The sequence below is a fragment of the Nyctereutes procyonoides genome, unplaced genomic scaffold (assembly GCF_905146905.1).
Source record: "Nyctereutes procyonoides isolate TBG_1078 unplaced genomic scaffold, NYPRO_anot_genome, whole genome shotgun sequence".
Lineage (NCBI taxonomy): Eukaryota > Metazoa > Chordata > Mammalia > Carnivora > Canidae > Nyctereutes > Nyctereutes procyonoides.
In genome coordinates this window covers 8,212,187-8,232,952 of record NW_026575028.1, presented here as the reverse complement: position 1 = coordinate 8,232,952, position 20,766 = coordinate 8,212,187, and the positions used below count along the sequence as shown (strand labels likewise).

The following is a 20,766-nucleotide window of genomic DNA, read 5'->3' as shown; positions in this document are numbered from 1 at the left end:
TTCAGAGACCAGGATATCAGCTGTCCCGAGATCACCCAGGTGGCCACAACAGAAGCCCCTCCTTTCCCCCCATGGTGTTTTGTTGGGTTTTTCTATGAAAGTATTACCCATGCACGAAGAAAAACTGACAACTTCAGAGAAGTATGACAAAGCAAGAGAAGAATCATTCATAAAAAAAAAAAATCATTCATGATCATACTTTCAGCATAATGGGATAGTTTCCTAGTCTCTTTTCAATGCATGTTTTTCAGATAACCTGTAAATAGTTTTCTAACCTTTTCTTTCTCATTATGTTTGCATTTATTGTCATTGGAAATTGTTCCATAAATAGAATTAAATAGCTAAATAACATTTCACTGTCTGGATAATTTACTGAACCAATTCTCTTTTAGACATTTTTTTTTATTCCATTCTAACATGGCTGTGGACATTTATCTCCAAATATAAATACTTTTTATATTTTAAAAATTTTCCCCAGAATAGGGGCACCCAGTGGCTCAGTTGGTTAAGCATCCACCTCTTGATTTTGGCTCAGGTCATGATCTCAGGGTTGTGACATCAAGCCACATGTCAGGCTCCACACTTAGCATGGAGTCTGCTTAAGATCGTCTCTCTCCCTCTGCTCGTCCCTCCTGCTTGTGCTCCCTCTTTGTCTCTCACTCTCTCACTCTCAAAAAAAAAAAAAAAATCCCCAGAATCAACACCCATCTTTACATGGCTCTTGATACAGTTCCGAATAAAACCAGGGAGAGCCAGATGAAAACCTTTAGAAAGCATAAGCATTGGAAAAACTATCAAAATCTTGCCATGCAATTGAGAATGAAAACAATACCAATTATATCACACCCCATATTTCCCTTTATAGTATTATCACAAATATGAAAAAATACATGATTGTTAACCAGTGGTCTCTCCTGCTAAACTCTAAGTCCCATGAATGCAGGGACCTTTTCCATCTTATTCACAGTAATGGGTATATATTAAGTGCTCAATATTACAGGATGGATGGATAAGTAATCAATACACCAATGAGAATTTGAGAGAGAGAAGAGAAAAACTGTTAAATACCAATCGTCCAAATTGATATGAGTAATTGGTAGCACCAACCTACCTCCCATACCCACTTCACATCTGGCAGTAGAACTCACACCCATGTCAGTTCCATTTATTCTTCATACAAACTTTATTCATACAGTTTTATTTTTAAATCATTTACACATATTCATACAAAGAAAAATAAATTTCAGGATGGAACCTTGGGATCATGGTAATTTAAAAAAAAAATCTCTCTGATCATTAGCTACTGAAGACAAGGCAAGAGGCTTAGCGGTCATTTCTGGGGGTTAGTGTATCTCCCCATGCAGGGGACAGTTGAGAAGAATCAAAGCTGCTCCCTCAATCTTCACTTGTAGAGGAGACATGGGGGAAGGGGGTTTTTCAATGCTTTCCCCTAGAAACATTTCAAGAAGTACAAGAGGCATATGGTAACACTGAACTGCTTCTTCACTAGGAATTTGGCAAGACTGTCATTTCTGAACTAACTTTCTAAAAGAGCTAGCTCAATTCCTACTCGCAGGCCTTTCTAAAAGGAGAGCTTGCTGTGCTCACCACACCCTTCAGCTCTCTGCTCTGTCCTCCCACCAAAGGCCCCAAACAGAGCTCTTCATCTGATCCCATGTGGTCCTTTCTAGGTTCATTCCACAAATAAGCCATCCTCTTACCCCCCAAACATTCTCTGTACAAATGCCACCAGCAACTCCTGAGGACCTCTCAGTGATGCTGCCAGCATTACTGCATGCCAGAGAATCTGAACCACAGCCAGGAGAGGTCTAGGAGCAACAGAACTATGAGCACCCCTATGAAAACTCAGCTCTGCTGAGCCAAAGCAACACTTCAATCAATAGGCCAACTCCTGACACCCCATCCCAGGTATGGTCATCACAGAGGTGCACAGCAGAAGAACCTGCTGCACACAACTGCCCAAGAAAGCTGTATGATTATCAGTTCCCATTAAGTGGGGGAAAGGGCAGACATTACAAATGTAGTAGACCCTATCAGAAACGGCAGCTGATGACAAAAGTTACCCTATATCTTTGGGTCCTACCCAAAAAAGCAGCACCAAGAAAGGGCAGGCATGATGAGCAGAGAGATCTGTAGCTGGATGTACAACCCTTGAATTACCAAGGGACTCAGAGACAATACAGCTCAGTTTCCTACAGTCATGTAGGAAGAACACAGACTACCCCCCCTACGTTGAGGCAGCTCCTGAGAGGCCACACCGCTTGTGGTCATCAGCCCACCCCCTTGGTAGGCCCATTTGGGGAGAGGGAGTCACATCTAGAGCAGGGACCCCTCCAAGCAGACACTCACAAGGCAGCCCGTCCCACTGTCACTGGGGCAGGCCAAACATAGCTAGGAGGGTCGGCAAATCCCGGGCATCAGCTGCTCCATAGGCATCACTCTGGCCTAACATAGACAATGCCAAACGCAGAGTGCTCCAGATATTCTCCGACATGGCGCCCCCTTCTCCCCTAGGGCCCCGGCTTTTCCTTTGCATGTTCAGGGCCTCCAAAAAGTGTTCCACGGCCTCCCTATAGGAAAGAAGAATGAGAGCTGGTGAGCAGAATATTACTGGAGGGAGGCAGGTCAGCTGGCATGGAGAGAAAGCTGGGGCTGGTTAGCCAACTAGAGGATCAGAGAATGAGGAGGCAGGGTCAAAGGCAGGAAGAAAGAGTTCACTCAATTCTTCAATAGATGCTCTCACCGGTGAGCTCCAAGGTTGATGCAGCTGATGCCCAGGTTATAGCGGGACCGTATATAGCCAGGCTGTAGCTCTAGGGCCCGACGGTATGCAGCTACTGCTTCTTCACTCTGGTTTCCGTTGGCCAGGGTGGCCCCTAGCTTATTCCACAGCAAATAGTCCTGGAAAAGGGATGGAGAAGGATTAGAGACAAGAGCAAGGCTCAGATCCAATTCTGCCCATTCCTCCTCAGGTCACCATTTTGTTTAACTAGTCCATGTTACTACCCCTTTCCTTCTCCTCCATAGTTCATTGAGTGACACAGTGTAACTGCTCTTATCTCATGTAGACTCCCGGACGTCCAGATGACCCTGTACTCCCAGCCACCTTTGCCCAATTCTCCCAAGGCAATCAGTATATGGAACGAAAGCTCCCATGATTCTGAAAGTCCCAACAAATGATTCTTCGATAAGATGCAGTCATGTCTATTCTATTCCTCCCCAGAGGCTCACATTGGGTCGAACACTGAGGGCAGCGGTGAAACAGTCTACTGCCTTGTCATACTCCCCGCTCAGGTTGAAAAGGACTCCCAAGCCACACTGCACATCAGGGTCAATGGATGTAGGGTCTAGGCGCACAGCAGCCAGGAAGAGCTCTTTCACTTCAAGAAATAGGGAGCTGGATAAGTAGGGAAAAAAAAAAAAAAACACAAAAAAAGGTGGATGGATGGGTCTATATTCCTACCCTTCCAAAATAATTCCTTAGTCACTCATATCCCCAAGATTCATCAATCAATCAATCATCCTCCTACTCTCAAATTCTACTTTAGAAACATTTTTTTTGCTTCATTCCAGCATGGCACCGTAGAATGCAGACCTCCTTCAAGTATTTCCTGGGTTTCCCATCCCACTCTTAGACCCGTGACTCTCGATTCATTCAAGTTTCCAAAATCAAGGCCCCTCCTCCCACTGGGACTCAGGTTACCATCTGTCATCCCAGGAATCCTTCACTCACTCTGACAACAGAGACCCAAGGATGCGCTTGCTGGGGCCCTGTCCTGGCCCCCCAGCCCCTTCTTCACCACGCACGACCAGATGGGCATAGGCCGGTGTGTAGCGCAGCCAGTCTCGCAGGGTTTCACAGGCCTGTCGCTGCAGGGACTCATTGGTGAAGCTCACAGCCAGTGCCATCAATGCTGTCCGGTTATCTGGCTTTAGCTCCAGACACCTATTTGGACAGAGGTGGGCAGAGCTAGTATGCACAGTGACACTGGAATGTAGTAATGGAATGCAGAGTCATGACGGCCTCACCTGCCAACTCCCTCAGATTAAGATACAGAGGAATCCTGTACATGATGAGTTATTGAAAAAAAAAATATAGATATGAGAAGAGGAATGCTTTAGCAACCAAGGAACCGGTGAGAGTCCTACATATAAAATTAAAAACTGATGAAAGAATGGAACCAGATATCTCCAATTCACTCTAAACCTTACATTTTCACCATAAGAAAACACTTGTTAGTGATCAGAAAGAAGACAAGGATATGGATCTGGAATCCTATCATTCTAAAGGCTACTTGTAGAGTTCTAGAACCACCTCATTCCCCCCTCTTAATGTACTCACTTCCGCAGGGCACTGATGGCTAATAGTTCTTGTTCATTCTCTGCCTGGGTGGTACCCAGATACTGCCAAGCCTAGGGAGAAGGTGACAGATTCCATTACTCCTATATTCACCTTTTCGTCCTCCCGTCCTCTGGCTTCCCCCACTCACCATCTCATTCTTAATCTCCTCCACCCCAGACCATCACCCAGGCCCTCATCCATCTGTACTACTCTGTGGGGCTTCTTCAAAACTGATGGAAGTAGTCTCTAACATGAAGTCAGAATAATGAGTCACTCACTTCCATGTGCTTAGGATCCTGCTGTACAGCCGCTTCAAAAAGCAGCACAGCATTTGGCAGGTCCCCCTCCTGAAGTCTCCGGAGTCCTTCCTCAAAAGGCTGGGGGTGGTCACGCAGGGGGTTCTCCTCCTCAAACTGGTACCCCTAGAGGGAAAGAAAGCCAAAACTTAAGAAAGCCAAGTGAAAACCTGTCTAAGAAAGCCAAATGAAAACCTGTCTAAGAAAGAGCACAAAGCAGCAGGAAGGGAGAGGACAACCAAGACAGAGGTGAAGAAGTTGAGGGCCTCCAAAAAGGTGTCTGAATTAAATGCTGACAAATTTTCCATCCTAGAAAGGAGATCATCTAAGACTACAATAAAACCATTCAGCATCATGCTCATGCTTCTACCTCCTGTTCAAAGCTAAGCAAGTCTACAAACTCTGATCCATCCTGGGAATAAGTTAATTTTAGGAAGTCCTTAAAGGCCTGTATTTCCACATCCTTGATTCTCACCACTGGACAGAACACATTTCTTACAGGATCCACGTATACTAATGATATAGGCTCTCCTTAGCTATTCAAAGGGCATTTCTTGTTTTCCTGCAACAGTGTGAAAATAAATAATAGAAATGCAATTTGTAGTCAGAGGCCATACCACTCAAATGCCTAGCTCATAGAATTATTGTGTACATTGACTGGATAACACTGTGTGCTCAAACCCTTTGAAATTTTAGTTGTTCCCTAATTTCATTTTTAAATGTTACTAGTATTAATCTGTATCTGATAGTAAATCAAATATCCCAAAAGCCTAATGGCAGAAAATGCTTCAGAAAGACATTTTTCGTCTAGCTGAGGATTTCTCAGTTAAGGAAAGAATTACAATGCTGCTTGCAAAGCTTCATCTACTGGTATTTCATGTTAGACAAAGAGGTAATAAGATAAAATGGGTCACTAGTAAGACTCATGACTTGGTACAAGCAAATAAAATGTTCCTTTTTGGGGAGTAAATAGTTACCATCACAGAACAATATACCAGGATGAAAACAAGATGCAAAATACCAGGCAGAACCCATCTAAATGTAGCTAAGGACACATAAGAATGAAACCATACATAATAAAGACCTGAGCAAGGCCTTTTTCACTATTACTGTGGAACTGTTAAAGAACTGGAAACACTTAAATCTTACCAGCTAAGTTCTAAACCATGATAAGTCATCAGACACAAATTATTTGTGACAAACAAAAATAATTACAATGGAAATCTTCTAAGAAGCAATAAATATTATAGGAAATGGATTAGAAATAAATGTACTAAAAGTATATTCATCGGGATGCCTGGGTGGCTCAGCGGTTGATGGCTCAGGGCATGATCTCAGGGTCCAAGATCAAGTCCCACATCGGTCTCCTGCAGACAGCCAGCTTCTCCCTCTGCCTGTGTCTCTGCCTCTCTGTCTCCCTCTCTGTCTCTCATGAATAAATACATAAAATCTTTTTAAAAAGAAAATACATTTATGTTGAGAACAAGTAATGTTCTTGGGATATCTCTGTACAATATGAAAACTTAGAAGGTAGAAAATGACCTTACACCAGGAATCAGCAAGCCTTTTCTGAAAAGGGCCAGATAATAAATATTTTGTCACAACCAATCAACTCCACCGTTGGGGAAAGGAGCCACAGACAGGTAAGCACACAAACATGTTCCAATAAAACTTTACTTATGGACACTGAAACTTGAGTTTTATGCAATTTGCATATTTCACAAAATACTACTTTTCATTTATTTCAACCATTTAAAAATGTTCAAAAAACTATCCGCTCACAGGCTAGGCAAAAATAGGTGGCAAGCCAGACTTACTTGCAGGCTATAGTTTGCTGACACCACCTCCCCCCCCCCCCCCAGACTATCAGTTTCCACAAAATAAATCCCTCCACATTCAACCTCAACTACTGTCTATCATCGATCTGTGTTTTAAGCCACCCTATAGAAAACAGAGATCACTGTCACCTATAACACAATTTCCTAAAAAAAATTAATTTCTGCCTCAAATCTATTGAGAGCAGAAAATGAGAATATTCACCCAAGTCTTATATTCAAAAAGCATAAAATATTTTTAATAAAAGAAGTATTATCCTCAAAAGACACTATAACAAATCAATGCCATCAGGTTGCAATCACAAGGGCTCTCTAAGTGCCCTCTCATCCATGTTGTCTAGCCTCCTTGAAGTTTTATCAATTGCTGACCAGAGAGGAATTTTTCACAATTAGAGTATTTGCAGAAATGGGGAAAAAATATGTTGGAGGAAGCTTCACCAGACCAAAGAACTTGCCCGGAGGAAGCTTCAACAGTCACATGAGCTTATGATTGTTGTTGCAACCTAAAAAGTCAAGTCTGAGCCAGTCACTAAATCTGATTCACTGTCTGGTCTACTTTGAAATCTCACAGGATCACACTGCAAAAAGAGGATCACTATTAAGAGTTTGTCCCATCGGGATCCCTGAGTGGCTCAACAGTTTAGTACCTGCCTTTGGCCCAGGGCGTGATCCTGGAGTCCCACATCGGGCTCCCTGTGTGGAGCCTGCTTCTCTCTCTGCCTTTTTTTTTTTTTTTAATAAATTAATTTTTTATTGGTGTTCAATTTACCAACATACAGAATAACACCCAGTGCTCATCCCATCAAGTGTCCCCCTCAGTGCCCGTCACCCATTCACCCCCACCCCCCACCCTCCTCCCCTTCCACCACCCCTAGTTCGTTTCCCAGAGTTAGGAGTCTTTATGTTTTGTCTCCCTTTCTGATATTTCCCACACATTTCTTCTCCCTTCCCTCATATTCCCTTTCACTATTATTTATATTCCCCAAATGAATGAGAACATACACTGTTTGTCCTTCTCCGATTGACTTACTTCACTCAGCATAATACCCTCCAGTTCCATCCGCGTTGAAGCAAATGGTGGGTATTTGTCGTTTCTAATGGCTGAGTAATATTCCATTGTATGCATAAACCACATCTTCTTTATCCATTCATTTCTCTCTGCCTTTGTCTCTGCCCCCCACCCTCTCTCTCTGTGTCATGAATAAATAAATAAAATCTTTAAAAATAAAAAAAAAAATAAGTCTGTCCCATCACAGAAACTTCTCCTTTATCCTAAAGGATATAACATCTGCTTGAGATAGACATGTTATCTTGAAAATTTAAGGACCATCCAGTAAAAAATAGTATTTTCAGAGATCCATGAATTTATATGACAATCAGAGTCAGATTCAGATTTAAAAACAAAAAGAGCACTATTGACAAATAATTCAGTAATAGCATAAAGCCAGATAAAATCTGAATTTTTCATTATTAGTAACGAAGTATAGCACATTTCTGTGCAACATGAATGCAAATGTTCCTCATCCTAAATCTGCAATATCTCAATGAATTAATGATATCAAATAGGGTTTAAGAATCTAAAAACATTATTTTTAAGTTTTGAATTAAAACTTTATTCAAAAAAATTTTATTCCACCTAACAAGTCATTAACACGAGAGTAAAAAATGCTACTCATACATCAGTACTACATCTATGTTTATCAAAAGCATAGAAATTTTTATCTCAAATTTATAATTTGCCATTTGTAAGTTGATGGAACCTATGCAACTATCAAACTGCTAAAACAAATTAATAAATGTATTATCTTCAGGTATTTCCTTCAGTTCTTCCTCCTCAGAATTCTATAGAAGAAACTCTTTTTTTTAAACTTTTTTTTTTAAATTTTTTTTTAATTTATTTATGATAGTCACACAGGGAGAGAGAGAGAGAGGCAGAGACACAGGCAGAGGGAGAAGCAGGCTCCATGCATCGGGAACCTGACGTGGGATTTGATCCCAGGTCTCCAGGATCGCGCCCTGGGCCAAAGGCAGGCGCCAAACCACTGCGCCACCCAGGGATCCCAGAAGAAACTCTTATTGTGGCAAAATGTAGTGAAGGGTCCAAGACGGAAGCTGTTTTCTATTACTTAACAGTATAGCTCATAAAAAATCAGACTGCAACAGTAAACAAAATCTTATTTTTCCCTGTACTAAATTTTTCATTGGCTTTCAAATGCTAGCCTTACTTTTTTTTAAAGATTCTTTTTCTTCTTATTTGAGAGGTTAAGAGTACAAGTGAGAGAGAAAGAGAGAGGGAACACACACATATAAACAGAGGGAAGGGGGAGTGGAGGGGAGGTCCTGGAGCACTCACTCAGTCCCAGGACCCTGGGATCAAGACCTGAGCCAGAAGGCAGATGCTTAACTGACTGAGCCACCTAGGGGTAAAAATGTTCTCAATCAACCTTCAAAGCAGAGGTCCTTCACTGTGCTCTGAATGCATCATAGGCAAATATCTGCACAGGTATTATGTCATTGTCTTAGCGCTGACAAGGATGGTCTATTATTATTAATCTTTATGTCCTAAGAATAAAGCGTAACTTCAATTACTAGAGAAGAGTATGACAGGGAATGATTCAGACTTCCTTTCACAGGAAGGGGCTCAAGGAAGTAATTACTTGAAAGTAAGTACTTCCCAAATTCAGGATTAGAAAAGAAACAACAAAAAACAAAACAAGGAAAGCCTACAATCTGAGAACCGAGTTTTTTGTTTTTGATTTTTTTTTTAGATGTTATTTATTTATTCATGATAGAGAGAGAGAGAGAGAGAGAGAGAGAGAGAGAGAGGCAGAGACACAAGCAGAGGGAGAAGCAGGCTCCATGGACTCCAGGATCACGCCCTGGGCCAAAGGCAGGCGCTGAACCACTGAGCCACCCAGGGATCCCGAGAACCGAGTTCTTACCTTATCGTAGGAAGCAGACGTGAGGTCATCATAGTCAGAAAGCCAGGGGTGAGCCTCAGCATCCCGTTTCGCCATCTCCTCCAACTCTGCCTGCAACTTGTCCCAGAAATCGACATCAGACTGTAAGGAAGGGAAGGCAGGTAGAAAAAGGAGATCCATCACAAGTACCCCACCCTACCCTCAGCACCATTAGGATGGATTCCCTAAGGCAGTAATTCTTAAATTTCAATGCATCCAAGAACCTCTGAAGAGCTTTTTTAAATGCAGATTCCTAGATCCTATCCCCAGAGTCTAATTCCACAGTGTGAGGCAATGCCCTGGGATTTGCATTTTTGATAGTTACCCACCCTGCTCCAAGGAGTTCTGACACAGAGGGTCCAGGAACACTATGGCATACAATGTTCATCATCTGTGATGTTAAAACACCAACTCTCCAATGGAATGTGTTCCCTTGAAGTGTCTGCTCCTATGCTATCTGCTCTCACCTCTATAGCTGACTTGGCTCGTTCAAACTCCATATCAAGGGCAGCTGTGTTTACTGGTCTTGTGAACTGGTCAACCCAGGCCTCTGATGTACCCTGTGACAAAGAAGGATGGTCATACCACCACCAACGTTCTATTGACTGAACACCCACTGAACACTAGCAACTTGGACACTTCTGAGAACATTCTCAGGATCTCTTTCCCACCCACTTAAGACCTACATACTACTAAGACAATCTGGCAATAAAATCCCTTCCCCATCTGGGACCATTGAACACTGAACCCAAGGCATGGGGCACCAGGCGGCTCTGAATTGGGACTGGAAAGTGACAATGTCCTACCTGCTGCTGTATAAACTCTGCTGCCCACTGTTCTGCCTGAGCTCGGCCCGACCCTGCACCGGACTCCAGGGACACCTGCCCCTCGCCAATCTGCCGCACGAATTTCAGGAACTGGGGCATAGAGACACACATAGGCCACTTGGAAGAGGACTCCCAGGTGTGCACTCTCAACCATGCCCAAAAGAAGCCTGCACTTACCCCTCCCCCTGTCCATCTCTAGCTGTAGACAAGATTTGCTAAAGACCCTGAAAAATGTCAAAAGCAAAAAGAAAGGGATTTCTGACTTTAAAGATTTGAGAAGACACAGAAAAGCGAAAAGGTTAGTATCCAAGGAAATGAGGGGGAAAATGTTGGAGGGAAGAGACAGGATCCTAAGTCTCTGTTCTCGAGAAGCTAGACTCCTGACTTCCAAGACCAGCTCTGCTAAGCAAAGCAGCAGTGCGATGTGGCTCACCTCAGAGTTAGCCAATTTGGGGTCATCCACCTTGGCCACAAAGTCACTGGCTGTGTGCTGCAGATCCTCCTCAGGATGATATTCATCATACCTGGAACATGTGAGGACAAACTAGTTCCAAACACTAATCTGCCACCACCTTCCCCATGCTATTCCCTACTCCCAGCCCATGGCAATTACAGTTCTGAGGGGAAGTGGAGGGGAGAAGGGTGTTGACACTATTCTCTTGTTGAGGACCTACAAATTCCAATTTACATTTAAAAAGGACACTTTGGACAGAAGTGGCAAAGTGTACTAGTAGTCACTAATGTAGCTAGTGCTACATTCTTTTCTCCTTTCCATTCCCAAATACATTTGTAGAGAGAAAGAATACAGTAGCAGCCTCCAAAGTAAAGAGGGAATAGGGTAATGCCTTTTGCACAAAGCAAAGTTACAAACTTCTGGTTAGGACACTTAGGATTCTTGACTTGATTATATTTGAGACATAAATTTCTAGGGGTAATAATACAAGTGGGAACCTTAACATAGAAAATGAGGGGACTGCAAGTGGGTTTGAGAATGTGAATGGAGAGTGGTGAGGGAAGCTGGGAAAACTCTCTAGTACTCCTTTTGCAGGGATCCATTCAGGAAGAAGTAGCTGAATGGACTCACCAGCGATCAGTGGCAGCTGTTCCCTCAGGCTCTCCTAGCCACAGCTTCTCCTCTGACTGTTCCAGATATTCCTCCGCCCAGCGGGCAGGGGACACAGACAAAGGATCTACGAGGAGCAGAGGGAGAGAAATCACACAGGGCTAAGTGAGGGATCAGAGAAAAGGAGAGTACTACACATACTCAACTGACCCTCTTACCCAAGCCAAAGCAGATGAGATCCTACTGAATCCCTCAGAGACTCCTGATCAAACCAAAACACTACTGAATTCTCGATATGCAACCCACTCCCAAGGGGCCTGGGGTGGAAGTTTACAGAGTTAGAAGTAAGAGAACAAATGAGGAGACTCAGGAAAAGAGTACAGACCAACCCTTTTGCATGAAGTGCCAGAGTATTCTCAGTAAGAAATTGCAGGCACTTAGGGCCTCGACCTTCCTCCAAGGTCTTACAGGCAACTGTAAGAAGCTAAGGGAGCACAGAAGAGACTCTGCTCCTTAACCAAACCTCTGGTACGTTCTCCATCAACAGACTTCACCCTCTCCCAAGAAAACAAGCCTCATATTTCATCTTAATATAACTACCTAGAGAATCTGAGAAGCAGAATGCTGGACTAGAATTTAAAAATACATTGGTCCACTCCTCCCATTGGATGCCTGTTCCATTTTTTTTTAATTTTTATTTATTTATGATAGGCACACAGTGAGAGAGAGAGAGAGGCAGAGACACAGGCAGAGGGAGAAGCAGGCTCCATGCACCAGGAGCCCGACGTGGGACTCGATCCCGGGTCTCCAGGATCGCGCCCTGGGCCAAAGGCAGGCGCCAAACCACTGCGCCACCCAGGGATCCCCTGTTCCATTTTTTTTAATTGAGATGTAACATGCAAAGATGAAAGTACATACAGTGTACCAAATGTAAGTATGCTGCTTTATTAACTCCTACACATGAATACACTCAGATCAACTCAGATCATCACCCAGATCAAGGCACAGAAGGTTTATAGCTCTCTCACAGGCTCCCTGAGACTGCCCCTCCCCCAGGAAGAGCCACTAGTCTGACTTGTCACTTCTGATTCATTTTGAGAGCTATGTTTTTTTGTTTTTATTTTCCTGACAGACACATAGAGACAGAGGCAGAGACACAGGCAGAGGGAGAAGCAGGCTCCCTAGAGGGAGCCCAATGTGGGACTCGATCTCAGGACCCCAAGATCATGACCTAAGCCAAAGGCAGAGCCATCGCTGAGCCACCCAGGCGTCCCGAGAGCTACGTTTTTTTTTTCTGTTTTTTTTTTTAATTTATGATAGTCACACAGAGAGAAAGAGAGAGAGAGAGACAGGCAGAGACATAGGCAGAGGGAGAAGCAGGCTCCATGCACCGGGAGCCCGACGTGGGATTCGATCTCCGGTCTCCAGGATCGCGCCCTGGGCCAAAGGCAGGCGCTAAACCGCTGCGCCACCCAGGGATCCCCCGAGAGCTACGTTTTTAAGTGTAATTCTAGAAATTGTCTCAGAAGCTCTAGTGACAAGGAGTGCCACTGCAACATTATAATAAACATACCAATGTGATAGATCAAATGAGGGCACTGAACTCTTCTTTCTCAACCCCCAGAACTTTGTCCTGTATTATTCTGGGGCCAGGAAGAAAAACTAAACTAAAACAAAAGCATTATGACATTATTCAAAGAGGCACTAGAAAATGAGTAAATACAGAAAAGGCAAGAGCCTGGAGTATGCTTTCCTTCTGCTCAGCATCCATACCTTTCCACATCAACACTGAAATGGTCATCTTATCTTTGTTCTCAGTTTAAAGATCTGTCATTACTTTTAACACTGAGTAGGCAGATTCATGGCCTCAGTATTACATATGTATTAAACATGTAACAGTATGAAATATGTAACAGAGTTATCTATTCTATTTAACTGAGACTTTGTGTGAACAATTTTAACAAAATAATCTGAACATTTGAAAAAGTAAATTCAAAACCTGAAAACAAAAAAACAAAAAAGGATCCAGACTCTCAAAATACACCTAATTATAAATAAATATGTTAATGATTTTTATCATACAATCTTTTCATTTCAAGGCCTCTCAACTTTTTTATCCAGATTCCCTCACTAGTTCTTACAGGCAACATTTCTCTTTTCTTTTCATTTCTCATTTCTCTTTTCTTCAACTAGGCTGTTGGCTCAAGGGTGGAGACCTAATAAGGAGATACTTAATACTTAAGTAGACTTTACAATGCCTCCCGGTCCCTTTGTCCTATTCTGTTGAAAACTAGCCACCCTTCCTCCTTACTCTCCACTCACTTCTTACTCTCAACTAGAGGATTTTGCAGAAGCATATTCTGGCCACAAGTGCTCCTTAAATTATAGAGAATACTGTTTATGTGAAGTGCTCCTTTCAAGGACAAGAAGCAATAGAAAAAAACAAAAAGCATTTGGGCTTTAAGAGAAACATGAGGGAGGTTAGAAAAAAAGTCCCAGAGACATGAAAAGTCATCCTCAAATAGCCATAATTTGGTATTTGACCATATTAGCCATAAGACTCAGAATCTTCGGGCATTGGGAACCTGCTCCAACAAAGGAGGCAAAATGAAATGACCAAAAGAATTCTATTTGGCCTTCACATTATTTTTTGAGAAATTCTTACAGAAAATCAGATCCACCTAGATATCTGAGATTGAAGGATTTAAGGCCTACAGAGGGGAAGGGACTATGCCAGGTCATGCAAATTAGTAGAGTTAGAACCAAAAACCTAGATACCAAATATCCAATTCAGAATGTTCACCTTAGTTTCTCATTGAGTGTTCTTCCACCTAGGCACAACTAGCCCAAGCTCCAAAGTTAAAAACTCAGAACTTCCCACCCTTATCCATAAATGTTTCTGAGTTTGCTAAATTCAGAGGCAAATAATGTAGGTTCTAGATCAGCCTACCAGGCACTCAAATCCCAGCCACTACTTATTCATTGTGCAAGGTACTTAGCCTTAAGGTTCCATTTCCTTATCTAAAAAATAGATAATAATAACTATCTCATAGGGATTGTTGTAAAGACCAAGTGAGATGATGCATATGTAAAGCACAAGGTAACATATGTTAGCTATTATTATCACCACTCACAGCAAACCCATAATGAAAGCAGAAAACATCACAATGCGACTGTTACTCCTTTTTCTTCCACAGCCTCTTCCACCGCCATGGGGGCAGGGGGAATCTGTTGCACTCATCACCTGCTACTGCTGCCTACCACCTTCCCTGTGAAAGCACAGGTTTATTTCTCATGATTAGCACAGGAACTCACACACCATGTTAGCTGAGACTGTCTAAATTCAAAACCCCTTAAAGATGTATCCCATCCCCACAGATGAGTCACAAGATGGAGTATTAGTTGGCCCAGAAGATTTAGGGGCAGGGTTGGGGGTGGATTGCACCACGAAATACAGCAGACTCAAAAATTAGCTTCATGTGGTAAATCGACTGCGGTGGTAATTACACAAATTTATACACGCAATAAAACTGCATAAAACCAAAACACACACACACAAAGGCATGTAAAACTGGTGCAAGTTAATAAACTCTGTGGATTGTACCAATGGCAATTGCGTGATTTTGATACTGTACACAACTAACAGTTATGCAAAATACTATCACTGGGGAAACCAGAGTGAAAGATACCAGAACTTTCCTCTACATTTTTTGGCAACTTCCAGTGAAACTATGATTTCCAAATAAGACATTAAAACCAGAAAAAAAATGAACATCAAGATTTCTTTTAAATTTGAATCTTGGGATGTCTGGCTGGCTCAGCAGTTGAGCGTCTGCCTTCAACTCAGGGCATGATCCTGGGGTCTGGATCGAGTCCCACACATGACAGTTTCCCTGCGAGGAGCCCGCTTCTCCCTCTGCCTATGTCTCTGCCTCTCTGTCTCTCATGAATAAATAAATAAAATCTTTAAAAAAAAAATGTCATAAACTTGAGTCTTGAACCTTAACAATAGGGATTTGAAAATAATAAGGATTTAAAGAATACAACCTCCTTTCATCTTGAAGTCTACTTATCCATAAAGCAATACGTAACCTATATCAGCAATATAATATCAGCCACAAATGTTATGAAGATAACAAAAAATGAATTACCAGAAAATTAATTTTCTTTAGCTTTTTCCCAGGTATCAATTCATTTGTTCAATAAATACTGAAGGTCCACTACCTACAAAGCAATATACTAGTGAAACTGGCATTTTTATGAAGGCAGACCTCAAATAGCTCAACTTCCCTTTCCAGCTTTCCATCTCCCTGCCTCCATGAAGCAGAAGCAGGCACAGTCCCAAAAGAATGTATAAAACAGAAGAAATCTCCCAAAGAGGACTTAACAAGTCAGGTCCAACACATTTTCCTAAAGTTGTTTTTCACTTACAGGTTAAGGAAGGTTTCACTGGTTGCAAGCAATTCCAGTAATTATAACAAAAATCTCATCAATCGCAATGTTTATAGTAGCAATGACTTTCTTTTCTGAGTTACCAAAAATGACAGATACCCACACATTACAAGAGAAGTCTCTCTAGGATAACAGATAACTTAAGTATGAGGTTTGTATGAAAAGCTTAAGTCTGATGAGGGGGTTTGTTACAACTCAGATTTTCACTTGAGTCAATTCCCGGAAGAAGATTGTCAATGATAGGGTAACAGCTCTAGGTATGGAGTCTAGACTCAGAAAGAGGAGTTTGAATGTTATCTCTGTTACTGAATGACTTTGAACAAAGTATTTAACCTTTCCAAATCTGTTTCCTCATCTATAAAGTGGAGGAGGAATATATACAAGGTACGTGTAATTGTGAAGACCAAACGAATTGGAGATTATAAAGGGCAAAGTACTATTAATGAAACCAAGAATACCTATTGTTCTACCTTAAACTCCAACGTAAGGGTGGGAAAGGGAGTCATGATTAAAGAGACCAACAGCTTTTATTAAAGATGGATTTTTGTTAGATTGGGGTTTTTTTCCTAAAGACAGAAAGCTCTATTTTTAGAAAATAAAAACGATGGAGGGAGAAAACAATTAGGTGTCATTAATGATCTCAGGAATGAAAAAAAAAAAAAAAGATCTCAGGAATGTTTAAGAACTAGGAAGATGGGAATGCCCTGAGAATCTAGAATCTTTGTAACTTTCTCCATTTGTATCTCTTATCATTCTGAATTTCTTAAATTGGAAAAAAAACTAACAAGTGCTTCTCCTTGAAAACAATGAGGAAGAGGAAAGCTAAAAAGAATGCCCTTCCCCATGCCTTTAATCAGACAGGCTTGAGGCAGAAGAATCAACCCCAAGGGATATAACGAGCATGGACACTCTCAAAGATGGAGAACTAGGCTGGGACCCTGAAAAACTTAGGGTGCAGGCCTGGCAGAAGAGCACCGTGGTTCAGCCCACAGGGTCTGGAATCATTCAAACCCAGAGTCAAGTCCCAACTCTACCTCTTACAAAACTGTATCACCTTGGGCAAATCACTTCATCTCAAAGCCTCTTTTCTTATTTATATGCTAGGAATAAAAACAGTAACTACCTCAAGAGTTCTGATGAAGATCGAACAGATACTACATTGAAACCAACTAATACAAAGCCTAGAATATGATAAGTACACATTAGCTATTGTTATATTTATTACTGTCATCAGTAATTAATTATTATTAATTATTACTGTCTTTGCCCTCTAAAACCTTATATGTCAGGCCCTTGAACACAATTCCACTTTCCAAGGCCTCAACTCTGTTTAAGATGACTTAATGCCAGAATCCCACGGGCTGTGCTTAGTATTTCTTCCTGGGCAATACTGCCATCCATCCAATCTGTGGGTCTTCACCACCAAACTACAGTAATAAAGTTCCAGATAACAAAGGGTTCTCTCTCCTATTCTCTCTTTATATAGAGAGACACAAAGAGATACTTATACTCTCCAAAATCTCTTACTGAGTTCCAATTCAGTCCCATCTCATGTAAGTTTCAATAACTCCCTATTATCACCTAAGGGAGATCAGGCTCAGTGCCCTAGAGAAATGAATCAAGAGTCCAGGAAAGTCATAGAAGCTGAAGTCAGTCTATATTCAAAGATGAACTGGGGGAACAGAACAGAACTCTGCCCCACTATGAACCACTTTTAGGTTTACCCACGACCATCCTTACCTGTTACTTCAGATATGAATTCTTGGGACCAGTCAGTCTCATTATAATCCTGAGTTACATCCACAGCATCTCCAGCAGCAAGAAACTCCTGGGCCCAGTTCTCAGACAAGGCCAAGTCAGCCACACCAGGAGCTTAAGAGAAAGAAAGAGAACTAAGAAAAAAGAAAAAAAAGAAATGCATATCTTTCTATGCATCATGCCTCAGGAATCCTGAGCGCACATGAAAACACTCTGCCCCTTTTGTCTCCTTCTGCAGCTCAGTTCCTCAATGCCAGCAGCATCCAGATATGGAACCCCCTTGGTCCTACTTGAACGGAAAATGGTGATCTCCCCACCACCACCACCAGACTCTGGACCCACCTCTCTGGGGTGCCTGGCGGAAGTTTGACTGTTCAATCTCCTGCATCTCTGCCAGGAGGTCATCCATCTTGAAGGTCTGAGGGGCACGGGATACAAGTGGTGCATTCTGGTCCTGGAGAAATTCGGCCACCAACTGCCAGAAGAAAGATGATAAAAGAACTCAGCAAGAGACAGGGCCCAGTGAATGAGGGACTATAACGTCAAACACAAGGAAAGAGAAACCCAAAAACTACAAATTTGTAAATACTCAAATAATACATTAAAAAAAAAAAAAAAACCAAGCAGAAGAAATAAGGCAAATCTCACTTGGTCAGGAAGGCCCAAAGGGTGAAATATAGGTGAGCCAGGTTTAAAGTAAAAACACGATGGGCAAAAGAAAAAGGGCACTGAACAGACTGGCATGTTTACCTCATCTTCAGATGCTACTCCCAAAGGCTTAGAGACCTAAGACAGAAAAGAAAGGGAGGCAATACGGTACAGTGATGAAGTCCACACACACAACCCTGCTCGGCAGAGGTTAAAATGCCTCTAGCATCTAGAGTGACCTTGGGCAAGTCACAGAACCTCCCTGAGCCCCCGCTTCTTCACCTATAAAATGACTGCCTTGATCTGTATAAAGATGCACAATGCTTACTTAGCACAGTGTTGAGTAAACACTCGTTAGTCGTGCTAACTACTCCTACTTGCAACCCAGCAGAGAAAGCAGTTATCCCAAACTGTCTGTCCATGTGGCCCCTCCATCCGGAGCCACCACTTGAGTTTTCCACCTCAGGAACACTCACCGCCTCAGAGGCCGGGGCTCCTGGGGGCCAAGGGCCAGGCCTCAACCCCTCCTGCCGAAGGGCCTTGTCCTGGGTGAAATGCCCGGCCAGCTTCATCAGCGGGTTGGCACCCCCGCATTCGGCCTCCACCAGCTCCCGCATTGCCATGGTGACCGCCAGCTCACTGATGGGCAGAGAAGGTTTGGAACTGAGGTCCCGCTGCCAGATCCTCCTCCAACCCACAACTCAGCCCGTATCGGGGGGGGGGGGGGGGGGGGCGGGCAGACGTCGGTCCCAGGCTGTGAGCCACTCGCCACCCTCCACCGCTGTGCCTTTTGCTACGGCCCCCACCTCAGCCAGGGATCCGAGACGGGGGCCGGAGCCCTGCTGCCGCCCCCCTCAAAGGCCGCGGCTTTCAGCCCGGGCCTCTCGAGCGGCCTCCACGACTGCGGTCTCAGGCGGCCGGGCCGGTCGGCAGCCGCCCCCCACACAGGGGCCTGGACCCCAGGGGGCTGAGGAGGAGGATCCCACGATCGGGCTGTACCGGGGCACTGGACGCGCGAAGAAGAGCGGTAAGGCCGCCAGAGCGCAAGCCCACTGCCCGGAGGCCCGCCGCCCGGCGAGCTCCGCGGGGAGCCATTCCTTCCCCACCACAAGTCACCTGAGCCCCTCCCCCCATTCGGCGGGTCCCGGCCCAACCCTCCTGCGCTCCGGACCACCCATTTCCCCCGCCCCAGACGCAGCTCCAGCTCCGCCCCCGGGCCCCGCGAGGACCAGGCCGGGCCGGAGGAAGACCCGGAACGCGTCCTCGCGCCCCCTGGGGACCCGGCGCTCACCGTCGCGCGCCGCGCCGCACGACCCGCCGGGGCACCTGGTGCGGGCTGAAGGGGAAGGGGAGGGGAGGGGCGGGGAGCCAGGGGCGGGGCTCGGGCTTAAAGGGGCCGTGGCGGCCGCGCAGCCTACGGTGCCCTGCGGAAAGCTGTTTGTAGGGGCGGGGCCTTAAGGCTGCGACGCCGCGTGACGGTTGGAGCCGCGAATCTTAAAGGGCAAGAGCGCCTTAAAGGCGAAGTCTTGGAGCGGCGACCCCGAGAGCGTTACAAAGGCTCACCCGCACTAGGACTGGTTTGATGGGAAGCTCAAAGAAGGATGGAGCTAGGAGGGGCTGCCTGAGCTTTGGGGGGAAATCCGCGGGACCGTGATCCTGGATTCAGCTGACTCCTACTCTGCGGCACATTGTGACCCAAGGGGATTCCCTGCCCTTTCTGGGCCTCAGTTTCCCCTCCTATAAAGGGGCTGGCTAGTCTTCCTAAGCCCTGAAGCAGGTAAGAGGAAGGCCCTAACACAGGTGTTGCAGGGGTCAAATCCAAGGCCTTCCTCAGCCTTCTAGTGATGTCCACTTCCAAACTGCCCCAAGTGGGACATCGTCACAGTCTCCTTGGAGACAGAGGCCTGCCCCCAATCCCTCTGCCGCTTCTGCGTGGTGGGGAATATAGCGCTGGATGATGACAAATTCCGGAGACTAAAATAGGATACGACGACGCATCCTGAGTCCTCTCAAGCTGGTAACATACAGGGAAGGTGCACAGTGAATCACTAGTCTCCTCTCCTTCCTCTCTCGCCACTGGTCAAGGTCATTATGGTGGTCATATTCCCACTGCTCCAGACTGGGAAAGCACAGACATGGTGCAAGAAATGATTTTTAATCACAGAATAAGCCTCAGGCCCCACCATCTGCCACAGCCATTGGCTCTGATGTCAGACTTCAGGGGCATAAACCCTGATACCTTACCTGACTCCCAGACCAAGGGAGACCTGGTGCCACCAAGAAGGGCAGAAGGTGCTCAGGGCTGCTGGTAATTGAGCAAGGATGGGTTAGTACCAAGACAGAAGCACTCTCCCAGCCCAGGGTGCAGGAGGGAAGACAGACAGCAGGTGGCGCCCTGGGCCAGGCTTGTTTCCTGATTGTCCCGCACTTTTCTAAGGGGATCAGAGGAACTTGGTTCTGTAAACTCCTCCCAGGGAAAGTAAAGAAGCTGCTCTGACACCGCAGGAGAACAGAATGACAGGGCAGACCTGAAAATTGTGCAGAATTTCTCCTTTTCTTACCTT

At 44.3% G+C, this 20,766-nt stretch overlaps 1 protein-coding gene across 7 annotated transcripts; it reads right to left on the bottom strand.

Moving 5' to 3' along the window:
- Nucleotides 1–1,155: 1,155 nt before the first annotated feature.
- PEX5 (peroxisomal biogenesis factor 5) lies at nt 1,156–19,560 on the bottom strand. Of its 7 annotated transcripts, none has more exons than XM_055315611.1 (16): nt 19,494–19,560; nt 18,679–18,841; nt 18,305–18,340; nt 17,897–18,029; nt 17,537–17,668; nt 11,366–11,471; nt 10,715–10,805; nt 10,261–10,371; nt 9,922–10,014; nt 9,437–9,556; nt 4,642–4,785; nt 4,364–4,434; nt 3,755–3,967; nt 3,253–3,418; nt 2,765–2,922; nt 1,156–2,591 (listed from the first exon to the last, which is right to left on the bottom strand). In XM_055315611.1, the coding sequence occupies exons 2-16, from the start codon at nt 18,823–18,825 to the stop codon at nt 2,390–2,392; spliced, it is 1,923 nt and encodes a 640-aa protein (XP_055171586.1). In that variant the 5' UTR covers nt 18,826–18,841; nt 19,494–19,560; the 3' UTR covers nt 1,156–2,389. The 7 variants fall into 7 exon arrangements, with proteins under 7 accessions (XP_055171586.1, XP_055171587.1, XP_055171588.1 ...); XM_055315612.1 differs by lacking the exon at nt 19,494–19,560 and adding an exon at nt 19,202–19,274; XM_055315613.1 differs by lacking the exon at nt 19,494–19,560 and adding an exon at nt 19,009–19,156 and having other exon boundaries at nt 9,437–9,532.
- Between the last annotated feature and the right edge of the window lie 1,206 nt (nt 19,561–20,766).

What these genes read in the sequence shown, in the direction of transcription:
- PEX5 (XM_055315611.1), bottom strand. Translation starts at nt 18,825, where the DNA reads ATGGCAATGCGGGAGCTGGTGGAGGCCGAATGCGGGGGTGCCAACCCG. An exon ending in GAGCCCCGGCCTCTGAGGCG is followed by an intron (nt 18,341 to 18,678) that starts GTGAGTGTTCCT and finishes TTTCTGTCTTAG; the next exon opens with GTCTCTAAGCCTTTGGGAGT. An exon ending in CCCTCAGTGTTCGACCCAAT is followed by an intron (nt 2,923 to 3,252) that starts GTGAGCCTCTGG and finishes TCCCTTTTCCAG; the next exon opens with GACTATTTGCTGTGGAATAA.